The following is a 12,696-nucleotide window of genomic DNA, read 5'->3' as shown; positions in this document are numbered from 1 at the left end:
AGCCACACCCATGACCACCCCACCACACCGCCAATGACCAAGTGCACCCCCCCAGCCGTCCGCCCCCTGGAACCCGGCAGCCACCCTCAGGAGACCAAGCAGCACCAGGGAGGATGGTGAGCCAGCCCCGCCCCCGGCGACCGTCCAAGCCCCGAGCCCACCCACAGCCCACCCTTCTTCAGGACCCCCTCCCCAAATGGCAGTCGGGGAACGGGATGGGAATAAAGACCCTGACACCCACACCCTCACCCCCAGATGTACTGTTGGTGCTTCCACTTGATTCTAATCTCCCTTCTGCTCCGTGCTTTCTCCCATTGACATGATTTTCTCCGGTAGAATCTCAACCAGGCCAATCAGCGAACAGAAGGATAAGTTGTGAACGACGTTGATTTTCTGTTCTGCTTCAGTCTGCCTGTAGTTTAGCAAYGGCAGCAGAGCAAGTGAATGAAGCCAGTCCGTGTTGACAAGCCTTYCAAATTAAATTGAATTTGTTTCTCAAAGCCAACAGCACTCATTTACAGCCATCTTGTTCAGCTCAGAATTCTCTCCTCTCAGTAGKGGATGGCTGTTTACAGCACACACAATTTCCGGTTAGCTTATTAGCTTAGCTTCCTTCATGGTGAAGCTGGCGCACTACATACGTCACTGCCAAGCATTAACGTTTCGGTAAAATCAGATCTAACCTTTTTAAACTTCAATTGAGTCCAGCGAGCAAACATTTCTCAATAGCTGAGAGTCCAGACCAGGAGTGCACAAACATTTTCCATGAGAGGGCCACAACTAAAAAATATTTTCCCAGAGAGGGCCAAATAAAAAAAAAATTCCCCAAGAGGGCCAAAATTAAAATCAATCTGAGGGCCGCGGGCCAAATACAATAATATAAGAAATGCAAATACTTCTTAAGAAAAGTTGTTTTATTTTTCCTGATAAGCTAGCAGCCGGTGCGATTGCCCGCAATCTTTTAATTTTTTTTCAGCTCATGGACATGGAGAAAATTCAACATATGCTTGGGCAGCAAAGGCTCATGGGACTTTTCATAATTTAAAATTTGAGTATATGTGGTCTTACAAGGTGTGCAAATCGAGATAAGGGCTTAAATCTAATCTAAATGTCTCTTGTAGTTACCTGTATTTTATATTTAATCTTAACATAATTACAATAGTAACAAAGGAAAACTGCTGGTGGGCCAAATCAAATGGCTTAGCGGGCCAATTTTGCCCACTTTGGGCACCTCTGGTTCAGACCCTCTGTACGAAGCAAAGTGTAGAACAAGAGGCTGATTTTTACTGGGCTAGTTGGGAACTAGTACTCTAAAACATTGTCCACACAGAAACACATTTTCCCCAAATTGTCTCATTTTTTGTAATTTCTAAAAACATCCATAAACACTGCACAGTTTCTAGAAATGTTTTAATTTACATGAAAATACCAACAATGATCTAAAACACTGTAGAAGCTACCATGTAAAATGATGCCATGAAAATACACGGAAAACTTTCTGCTGGGATTTTAGCCAGAGCAACCTTCTAACCAGTAGACCATACTGGACCTCGAYCCAGCATCCTTCCCTCACAGTGTTTGGGTTTGCCCAGCGTCTGGCTGTGCTACATGCAGTTAACCCTGTCACACTCTGAGTGGGACTGAWTGTCTACCTTGGTTGTCCCTCAGTGTGAAGTTCGGGTTGTTGGCGGCCTCTGGAGCCAAGCTGTAGTAGAAGTGTTGACCCCCCAGAGGCTCATCTGGATCAGCGGCTGTCACGGTCTGGATCAGCTGGAACACAATGGACACCCTTTATAAATGTAGTTCTTCCAAAATACACAATTTTACTGGATCTTGAGATAATCAGAKCACAGAAAACAAACAGGATCAACTAAAACTGGGTTTGCAGACAAGCGGCTTTGGGTTTACCTGTCCCGCTTTGGCGTTTTCGCAAACRTACGTCTCCAAATAATGAGCCAGCGAAGGAGGATTGTCGTTCACATCCAGGACTTTCACAGCCACAGTCACGCTCGCAATCAGCRTGGGGTTATCTGCAGGTAAACACAGTTTAGACGCTTTAAGATGCAAGCAGACACATCCYTGTTTACATATCCCACTGAGCTGCCTCCGTGGCTTCTTTAATMTTCCCCTCATTTACTGCGAGCCTGCAGCACATTATGGCTTCTTAAGCTCATATCACAATTCWATTTTTCTTCATTACAGTCAGCAATTTGCATACCTTAACCAGCTGTGTAATGGCCTATAGAAACACAATTACAGGGTAGTAACTACTTTCTCAGGTTTCATCACATGATCAATCAATCAGTGGTGCGACTTTGGCTCTGAAGGTCGATGCTCCGAGTACTTAATTCATGGCTTAAGCTTCCAATTTACCTAAACATCACCATTTTAGTTAATCACTGGTGTGAAAATCCGGGCGAGTAAAAGTTCATTTAACATAAATTTAAAGTGTGGTGTACAAAGTCATTTTTTACTGAAGTATAACTAAAAATGCATGGAATATATACCAGTAATAAAACTTTCGGTCAACAAAAATACTTTTGTGATGGACTACAAACAAAACAAAACGAAATGAAACAAAACAAAATAAAACAAAACAAAACAAAAAAAATGGCACACACGGCACGCATATTATCTCTGTATTAATAAGAAATAGCCGGAGAATTTGAAGGTGACACAAAGCCAGATAAAAACATAATGCAAGCAAACCATTATAACCATTACTACTAAGTAAGTAAGTAATTAAGTTGAGCACTTACAATTAAAACATATATTTGTTTTTATTTGTGTTTTTTTCTATGAGTAATAGTTTGTTATTGTGTTGAAAGAATAAAATAATCCACAATACAGTAACGTTGTTATATAGGCTTATTAAGTGATGCATTTTGATTGGTTGCTATATGGAAATATGAAAGCATGAAAGGCACTAGTAGCACATAGTCTCACCTTTCTTAAGAGTAAAGAAGGACAGAGAACATATAATAGCACAGTTCTCATCAAATATGTAGGATAAACTTTATGGTCAGCGCCACGGTCTCGCAATCCTGAGGCTGCAGGTTCAAGCCCAGGTTGTGTAAATCAATCATCTTCAGTTTGTTCCGGCTCATTTCCCATTCTGCTCCTTCATCGTTTCCTCTTCACACCGTCCTATGAGTGCCCTCTCTGTCTCTTCCTCATCTTTAATTAGCCGCCACGAGAGAAGTTATTTAATTAGCCATTAATTCCATTACTGCATCCTTTAAGGTGTGTCGACCAAACAAAGACGCAAACACACAAACAAARCAAATGGATTAAGAAGCAAGGTGACTTCTGGTGCAACCAGCTGTGAGATTTCCTGCAGGGCGTCTGCTTTTCTGAGTTACCTGAACCGCAGGAGCTGCTTTGTAAAAAAATCACCGGGTCRGAGTTACAAACTGTCTGCAGCTTTTTAAAGWTTTTTTKKTTGTTTTTGTAAATCTTAGAGTTGACCAATTGTAAAAGCACCAGTTCACATAGCCAGAGTGAAACTATTAGTTTTATAGTGAGTAAAATAATTATTTTGTTCATATATTTTAAACAGCTTCTGCAGCTTGTTAACTTTGTTTACAGTAGTTGCTGTTCATCAGTAAAGCAYTTTCTTTGACATTATTCTTTATTCAAGCGTTCCTAACTTTTTCTTTTCATTTGCATTCTGTATTTTACATTTTTTTGTCAGATTTATTATACATTTTCAAACTCAGTTGAAGTTTTGTTTAAATCCTAAGAAAAGCAACTAACTTTATAGTGCTGAAACAAAGCTCATCTATTCAGACACATGTAAAACACTTACTCATCTCCATGGCCAGGACTGTGATGTTGTGCCATCCAGTCTCCTCTCGGTCCAGAGAAYGCACCGTCATCAGCGAGCCAGAAGTGATTTCGATGTAAAAGAACTTCTCGGKGTCGCTGGACCTCTCGATGGAGTACCTGGTGACACAAGGTGACACAGCTGTGTGAGATCAGAGCTCAACAAAGGGCACTTTTGTGTGTAATCCTATCTGAGGGCCACGCACGCACACATAACCAATCCAGAGTGTGTGCGTCTGTGCGATAAGGCGTCAGGCTGGCAGCTCCTGGAGGCTCGGTAAGAAGAAGATCCTGGTACGAGGCTTAATCGGAGTATCTGCCTCTTCTGCCAAACAGACGGCAGGCACACAAGAACCTGCAGAGTGTCGCCTTGGCTCATCTCCTGTCGCCATGGGCCGCTTTCCAAACCACCCCACTGAGAGAGACGTGCTACGACAAGCAGCCGTGCATGCACATGAAGGAGGAGGAGGATGATATGGCACATTATTCACAACAGAAAAACAATCAGCTTTGATAGGAAGCTTGTTGTTACAAATTAAAGGTCTAGTGTTTCTTAAAGAAACGTGTATTGCTCTCCACCTTTAACRTCAGAAATTTAAACTAAACTTTTGTTCAACCTTGAAAATACCATTGTACGAAATCTGATGCGATATGACAAGATCTCACACAATTTGTTRGTGCTTGGAGTATTTATTGAGGATGACTCTCAGCTACTACCACATCAAGATGTAGCTCAGTATATGGAAAATTGCCTAAGGTAGGTGTCTTTTGTGTTTTTTTAGACTGGGACCCCTCAAACGGAGTAAGAACCCAATGTATATAAAAATATTTTTAAATATTTTAAGTTATATTTTCATGGAACAACATTGAACATACTCCTTTGATACGATGTAAAGTATTCAGTAAACAGCTTGTGTAACACGTCCCGTCAAAATAACGACACACAGCCATTAATGTGTGACAAAAGTGAGGTGTACTCAGTTTTTGAAGATATTGTATATATAGTGTATACTGGCATTAGTTGTCGACTGTTAGCATTAGGAGCTGCTGGTTGTAGAAATATTACAAAAAATACTGCACTAATAGGCTCTCAGTCAGTTACTGTGAACCTGAAAGAGTGGACATGACCTGTYCAGTATGGATAGGGGTGTGTCCTTCTATTTCTGTGCAGAATGCATGGTTTTGAGTGTTTAAAGACACAACTTTGAAAACAAAAAGAATATATGCATTTTTTTCACGAATCCCCATAGTACATCCATGGTTCCAGCAGAGGTTGAAACCTCATCRTTTGAGACCTCTGGCCTGGGGTACAGTATTTCCATTTTGTTTTGACTAAGGTCAGTTGATTGTGGCAAGTAATTTTAGTAAAATCTATCCAACAGTTTCCAAGAAACTTTGCTAACAGTAGGACAAGTAGCGCTCAGAGTATGCAATAAAGAAGACTTGCAGTTATTACCACAGRCATCARATTTAAGCTTWTTATCTAAAYGTTTGATAAAGCTGTAGTCATTTTTCTATTTGCTGCTGTTGCCATCATAAAACACTTAAAATGCAGCTTGAAGTGATTTACAGACTGTAATCAGACTTAATCAAAAAGGAGGGGAAATGAAGATTTCAACTCGGTACCATGCATCAGACAAATCAAATGTAAAATAAAAGCCTGATGTTAGCAAACAGGCACATTTGAGTCACTTTAGCAGCAGGCAGCTGTGAGAGCATTTGTGGGCTTGTTAGCCACACAGGGAAAGTCGTGACTGGCACATCCGCTGCTGGGGAGGTTCTCCCAAAGGGTCTCTATTAATATCAGTCATCCACTGTCATGAGAAGGGGGGAGACGCTATGAGTGGGGGGACAAAAAAGAAATGTGTGGGTTTTCCAGCATATCTGCCAACCAGGTTGCAGGCGGTAAAGGACAGGAAGAATGGGAGCTGGAAACTGAAGGTCAGTGCTGCTTGTTGTTATCTGTCATCTGTTGTTGTTGTGACTACCTGCTGCTCACATCCTCACCTTCCAGATTTTTTTTTCAAACTGCTCACTGATATCCTGGCAACTCTGGAGATTTCAGAGCTGCTTATTTGTTTTGTTTTTTTAAGCTGTCACTTGATTTATTGGTCATTAAAAACATCAAAGCAGTAGTAAGTGATGAGAAACGCTCCTGACAGGTTACAGGGGAGTTGGTTGATTAAATTAGGGCCAAATGTTTGTGTTGCCAGGAATCAGAATGCCCAGAGCCCCATCGCCTGCCACCTGGCTTACATAGAATCTGACCTTGACGGCTCTTCTTGCAGACCACCTGCTCGACCACCTCCGCCGAGGTGGTTCATGCACCTGATAAGGTTTCCTAGGTGATGTTCTCTGGAGATCACGCCCCCACTAGGAGGAAGCCCCTGGAGCAGACCCAGAACTTGTTGGAGTGTTTAAGTATCCTCTCTGGTCGGGTGGAGAAGCAGACGATTTTATCCATAAACTGCAACATGAGTCATCTGTATCGACTGCCTTTGTGTCACATTTAGAGTTAATTAAGGCATTAAAAGGGGACAGCTGGGATGTCATACTACTGATTCCTTTGGATGATTTACAGCCTAATTAAAATACTTTATGTCTAGGTTATGAGAAGCGCAGTCTGGACACTGACCCCACCACAGCGCTTCTGTTTGTGTAAAACACAAACCACAGAATAAATGTTTGTTACTGTGTGCTGTATAGGATTTTAAACACATTAAAATCTTTGTTTTTTTCTGTCAACCATCCTGCAAAATAATCAGCAGGTTTTACTGTCTGGAGTGTTGAGATCTTATTTGTGTCCAGTTTGAAGTTTTGTTAGGTTGCTGCCCTCTGCTGGTGACAAGGCAACAGTACACTTACTTTATTCGAAATCGACTGATGATTGTAAAAGTTTAACTGCAATTAACTTGCTTTAATTATATCAAATGCAAGTATAAAAGTTTTCACTTCAGTTTATGTTTTATATATTCTGTAATTATTCTGTTCTGTAAACTAAATATTAGTAGGAGCAAATTGTAACTAAATGTTTCAGTTCGGCAAACTTTTATTTTCATTTTATATGAACTTTTGAAGTTTTTCAGCTGTAGTTATTCTGGTGAGAAGCTTTTTTCATTTTCATTTTCATTTTCATTTTACACTCAAGTTTTGGTTCCAGAGTAGCAAACAGCAAACACAATTTAACAGTCTTCTTTTAAACTCAGATTTGTATTTCCAAATTAAATTAAATTGATAATGAAAGACAACTAAATTGGAGAAAAAAATGAATCTTTTAGAAAACTGGCTGTAAGTACAATAAATCTTATAGCCCCTTTACATGGGTTTGACTCACCCTTTTGTGCAGGCTGAGCATTTTTACACTGGTCCCACCCACTTTCAGCTYTGTTCTTAAAACCYACACWTGSGAGTTGAGCTGAAGAGTCAGCGTCAGCCGGCTGCAGACCGCTGATTGGCCAAAGAGTAACATTAATCATCAGAGCATCTCCTTCACAAGAATCAAACAGACCTTTTAAAAACCTCAAAACCACACCAATTTTTTACGTATACTGTATAACACATCTAATAAAATGTGAGCACTGTGGTTCTATGAAGAGGTGCAGACAACAGAATTCAAAGGGAGTTAAACCAAATGGACATATTATGGGTTGACCATGTAGAAAKGTAAGCATGACTTGGCCACAGCATTTCTGGAAATGTGGCACAGAATATTGAGACWTGTTAAAACTTGTATTTTCTTGTTGGTGGCGAGTTCTGCTGAGACTTGACAATGTAAAAAAACAGCATAAAGTTATTGAAACTAGTAGGACATGTATTTGTAGCAACAAAGTTTGAAAACGTTTAACTTTGAGCCTATTTTTTTCCWCCTCACCTCACAGTGTTGTTGGCTGCGTCCGGATCCCGGGCCGACACCGTTTTCACCACCGTCCCTATTTCTGCATCTTCTGGAAGCTCGATGTAGTACGCCGGCGCGTCGAACAGCGGTGGCTCATCCACGTCCTCCACGCTCACATGAACAATGGTGACATCTTTAAAGGGCCCGCCGTGGCGGTAGGTCGGGTCCAGGTTGATGTTGGCTCCCTCCACCTTCAAGGTGTAGCTGGGCTTGTTCTCAAAGTTTAATGGCTGCTCAAAGAAAATGCAAAAAACAAACAAACAAACAAACAAACAAATAAAATGGATATGGAAAAAAAAAACTATTGAAAGTTGCTTAACTGTTACATGAATTTAGCTAAAACCAAATTAGAATTTACAGATTTTGCACAAAGAAAATCAGGGTTATTAGCTTTTACTGTAGAACGGAGGGTCAAAAGTGCCAAATTCAAATAAAGAGTAATTTATATGTGAATTAAATGACTAAAAATTACAAATAAACACTTCAAGACTTTTAAAAATGATGTACGTGTCAGTACTCAAAATCTTAGTTATTTTTATCCATCCATCCATCCATCCATTTTCTTCCGCCTATCCGGGGTCGGGTCGYGGGGGCAGCAGCTTCCGAAGGGAGGCCCAGACCTCCCTCTCCCCAGCCACTTCTTCCAGCTCCTCCGGGGGAACTCCAAGGCGTTCCCAGGCCAGCCGAGAGACATAGTCCCTCCAGCGTGTCCTGGGTCTTCCTCTGGGCCTCCTCCCGGTGGGACGTGCCCGGAACACCTCACCAGGGAGGCATCCAGGAGGCATCCTTACCAGATGCCCGAGCCACCTCAACTGGCTCCTCTCGACATGGAGGAGCAGCGGCTCTACTCTGAGTCCCTCCCAGATGACCGAGTTTCTTACCCTATCTCTAAGGGAGAGTCCAGCCACCCTGCAAAGGAAACTCATTTCGGCCGCTTGTATCCGGGACCTCGTTCTTTCGGTCATGAGTTATTTTTATTAAAAGTTTAATTATTTATCAAACAATTTAAAAAAAATTGATGCAATGAATACATTTTTCACCTATTTGATGAGATGTTAATTATTTGTGAATACATTTCCGAATAAGAAAAAAAGTATTTATTATTATATAAATGTACGTATATAATTATATCTTTATTTCTACTGTCAGTTATTAAAATAAAACAATTATTTATTTATTTATAAACAATAAAATGACCCATTAGTATAAAGAGCAAAAAATGTCACTATAAGATGAAAAACTGATTTTGATGTGAAATATTTAAATCCCAAATTATTTAGAATAAAAGCACACAATGGAATTGGATTGATGATTACATGTGAAACAAATTACAACTATTTTGTATTCCATTTCCCACATTTCATAAGATAAATTTAAGTGCCCCACCGCACCCCACCCGCACCCCCACCCTCAACAAGTCACGTAAGTAAAGATTTGGCACATTCAACCCTCCATACATATCAGTGTTGTAACTGTTTAAAACTTATTTAAAAAAACATTTTCTTAGAGACCAATTAATAACATTTAAACTTGTGTAATTATGTAATATGTATGTTATTTACCCTTTTCACTGTGATGATGCCAAAGAGGTTGGTTGGGTCAGTGCTTATGTCAAAGGTGTCCCTCCCATCTCCATCTATGATGCTGTATTTCATCTCAGCGTTGACCCCGATGTCTCTGTCCTTGGCCCAGATCCGTCCCACCACGGAGCCCACGGGCGCTGACTCAGGCACGCTCATCTGATACAGCCCTGAGTACACAGAGAACCAAAAACTAATTCACTTCTCTGTCCTCTAGAGGGAGGCAAACCCTTTCTTTTCATCACAACAGCTCTCTTGATTCCAAATCACTTGTATCAGGCACAATAAAATAAAAGGCTCTATTATGACCTCACAGTTGGGTTATACGCTGTCTCGTGGGCCGGCTTGAATCTCATCTACCGTTTAACCTCAAAAAGAAGGTGACAGCTGCCCAATTTGTGGTTTTCCCCACAGTTTATTGTGAAACGTCTGCTAAGAGTCCCTGATCACAACCAATCAAATTTCCCTCAGAGTGATGGCGCTAATTGGTGATGGTTAGTGACTGGTGACGGAGGCGGGAATGGGAAATGAGWTTTTACTTTGTCTAGAGCCACCGGTTGAGAGAAACAACCTCTGAGCTCAGGAGGTTGATAATGAGACAAAAAAGTAATGTGGATTATGAAAGAGACAATATGAGGGGGCTGGGGRAAAGAGGAGGAAGTGCAGATGGGAACTGGTGGCCAGAAGCAGGCGGAGGGATTCACAACTCTGCAAGCTCTTACAAAACAAGTTGGACAGAGGAATAGTTCATGTGAATATAAATGAGTCGTCATCACAGAAACACTGCAGCTAAAGTCTGGAAACACATTGCTGACAAGACATACAAGTCAAGWATTAACTTCATATAAGTGTGTTTTTGAAATGTAATTAGAACAAAACAAAAGTTCATTTCATGCTCTGAGGGAGGAGTTTGTGGTGCAGTCAGGCCACTAAGTCTTTATGTGTAACTGGAGACTTAAGATGCTGTGCAGTTCAGGGTAAACTTGTGTTTCTTTGATTGACCTAATCCTAATGGTTTTAGCAAGTCAATATTAATTCTTGATATCAAATTTAATATGCTCAGAGACCAGCATTTTTCTAAGCAGATGGATGGATTTGATGTAAATATATTACTTCTACCGCAACAAGAACAACATCTCCACCTACTACAGCTACTATACAAATATAATAATAAGTCCACTGGGACTTATGATAGGCTTTATTGTTTGCTTTACATGTAGATAATAGTTTTCACACTTTCCATTCCTGCAGGTTTCCATGTAAATCTCTGTCTAAAAATAGATTTTAGTTGTTTCTTATCCAACAGGCTAAGTTTATTCTATCAGGAGAGATCAGGGAGGATGCAGAGACAGGACAAAAAACAAGTGATTTAAATACTTTGGTCAAACATGGGCGGGTTATCGTTGACGTCACTGAGCGTGACGTTGATGGTGGTTGTGCCGGCCAGCCCCCCCAGCTGTCCACCCATGTCTTTAGCCTGGATGACCACGGTGTAGTTCTCCCTGGTCTCTCGGTCCATATCAGCCAAAGAAACTCGGACCACACCTAAGGAGAGAAACAAAGGGGGGAGGAGGACTTAGAAGACAGATCACATGGTGATTTAAAGGTCAGTGACAGAAGACTGCTGACACAGATTAGGGTCATGTCCGAGAGATCTTCGCCTGGACTGTTGACTAAAAATCTCACACATTTTTATTATTAACCCTCTGAAGGTTCTTTATAACTTTGTATTTTTAATGGTTGATTTTGTTTCCCTTAAAAAGATTTATTTATTTTAAATACTTATATTTAGTCATACTTTTCTTACTGAAATTATATCTGAATGGCTTTTAAAAAAAACCCTGAGGGCCTTTTCTAGTCAATTCTAGGAGGACCATCCATTCAGCTTGGTTGTTCTCCGAGCTGCATCAATCTGGTTTGCCTACCATCGATGCCGTGTTTTAGTTCGAGCCAACAGATGTCGTCCCGATTGGCAAGCATGGATTCTTTAGTCTTGAAGGTGGAGCTTCTGTTTTGTATTAAATGTTTTGACCCTTTGCACATGACGTCATGCTCTTCACAAGGCGGCCAACTCCGCTTTAACCATTGTCAAAACAACCTAGCATGTAAACTCCTGTTCAGCTAGTTAAAATACAGACAATTGGTAGCCTAATATCGCTTTCATTTAGTTGATTTATCTGTAGAAATAGGGTCACAGGGCGCTGCGTGGACAGCTGAACAAGCAGCCAATGAAACAAAACAAACCTGTCATTTTAATGCATGTATTGGATGAGGACAGAACACGCCATCAACCATAAGGACTGGGAGCCCTATGTGTATTCACGAATTTGCATTGGACAATACTTTAATATCGATTTATGTCAGGGTACAAAATATTAAAGGTGAAATGACTTTTAAAGAAATTCAATTGATAGATACTACACCAATGTTCAGCGCTACAGCTCTATTCATACTACGCTACCTACAACACAGCGCCAAAATGAGCTCAACAGCTGTGGGTAAACAAGTGTCCACAGTAGAAAAAAAAGAAATTGTTGATTTGAAAGAAAATACTAAATTCAGCGGCATGGACACAGTTTGGGTTTTGAAGGTTTGACAAACTTAAGTTTTCAATCTGCTCTAAAATGTGCCGGCGAGTGGKAACAACGAGCATCAGAAACTCATCRAATCTGTTYGACCACATGAAAACGTTCCACTCGATAGAACTTTCTGAGTGTATGAAAATGAAGCACCCTAAAAATGCTTCAGCCCTCTACCTAAAACATCCATGGCTATACTGGCAAAAATAACTTGTGAAAATGATCACAATCGCTGCGTTTAACACTCCCCTCCCTCACTTCAAACTCCCACTTGACTAGGTGACGTAGTTGCAAAGAGTCAATACTGAGCACAACACAACTGTGTTTTTGCTCTTTATATTAAAAAAAATTGAGAGCATCTTGCTACCATGAAGAATATACTATTTCTTCCAGGTAAGTTCCAGACCCGTCTGAGATTTTTATAGCGTTCCTGAAAGCAGAGCTATTACAAGAATTGAAATTAGAAGGATAAACAAAGTAATGTGTTGTTATATGATATGAAAAATATTGGATGAGAAAATGTATTTATAATGGATTTCAATGGGTCAATCTTTCTTCAAAGGAGCCCTGTGATGGACTTGCGACCTGTCCAGGGTGTACCCAACCCCTTGGACCCCCACCCCCCACCAAACCTGAAAGGAAGAAGCGAGTAAAGATGAACGGATGGACGGATGGGATTTTTCTTCAAAGGAACAACAGAGGGTAGGAAAGTTACTGGGAAGTTAACAAAGTAAGATTCTTGAAGAATTCTTAGGCTTTGGAATGGTTGTGTTTATTGAACACACACACACACACACACACACACACACACACACAC

The 12,696-nt window shown here is 40.7% G+C and overlaps 1 protein-coding gene across 2 annotated transcripts in view; it reads right to left on the bottom strand.

The window, feature by feature from the left end:
* Positions 1 to 12,696, bottom strand: part of LOC106522296 (cadherin-20) — a 104,019-nt gene that overhangs the window by 5,305 nt on the left and 86,018 nt on the right. For both annotated transcript variants that reach the window (XM_014015262.1, XM_014015263.1), the window contains exons 5-10: positions 10,678 to 10,845; positions 9,283 to 9,470; positions 7,697 to 7,950; positions 3,809 to 3,945; positions 1,909 to 2,030; positions 1,653 to 1,770 (exon numbers count right to left, since the gene is read on the bottom strand). In XM_014015262.1, the coding sequence (XP_013870716.1) occupies positions 1,653 to 1,770; positions 1,909 to 2,030; positions 3,809 to 3,945; positions 7,697 to 7,950; positions 9,283 to 9,470; positions 10,678 to 10,845 (987 nt within the window). The remainder of the gene's footprint in view (positions 1 to 1,652; positions 1,771 to 1,908; positions 2,031 to 3,808; positions 3,946 to 7,696; positions 7,951 to 9,282; positions 9,471 to 10,677; positions 10,846 to 12,696) is intronic.

Source organism: Austrofundulus limnaeus, unplaced genomic scaffold, assembly GCF_001266775.1.
Source record: "Austrofundulus limnaeus strain Quisiro unplaced genomic scaffold, Austrofundulus_limnaeus-1.0 Scaffold126, whole genome shotgun sequence".
NCBI lineage: Eukaryota > Metazoa > Chordata > Actinopteri > Cyprinodontiformes > Rivulidae > Austrofundulus > Austrofundulus limnaeus.
This window is presented reverse-complemented; position numbering and strand designations above follow the sequence as displayed.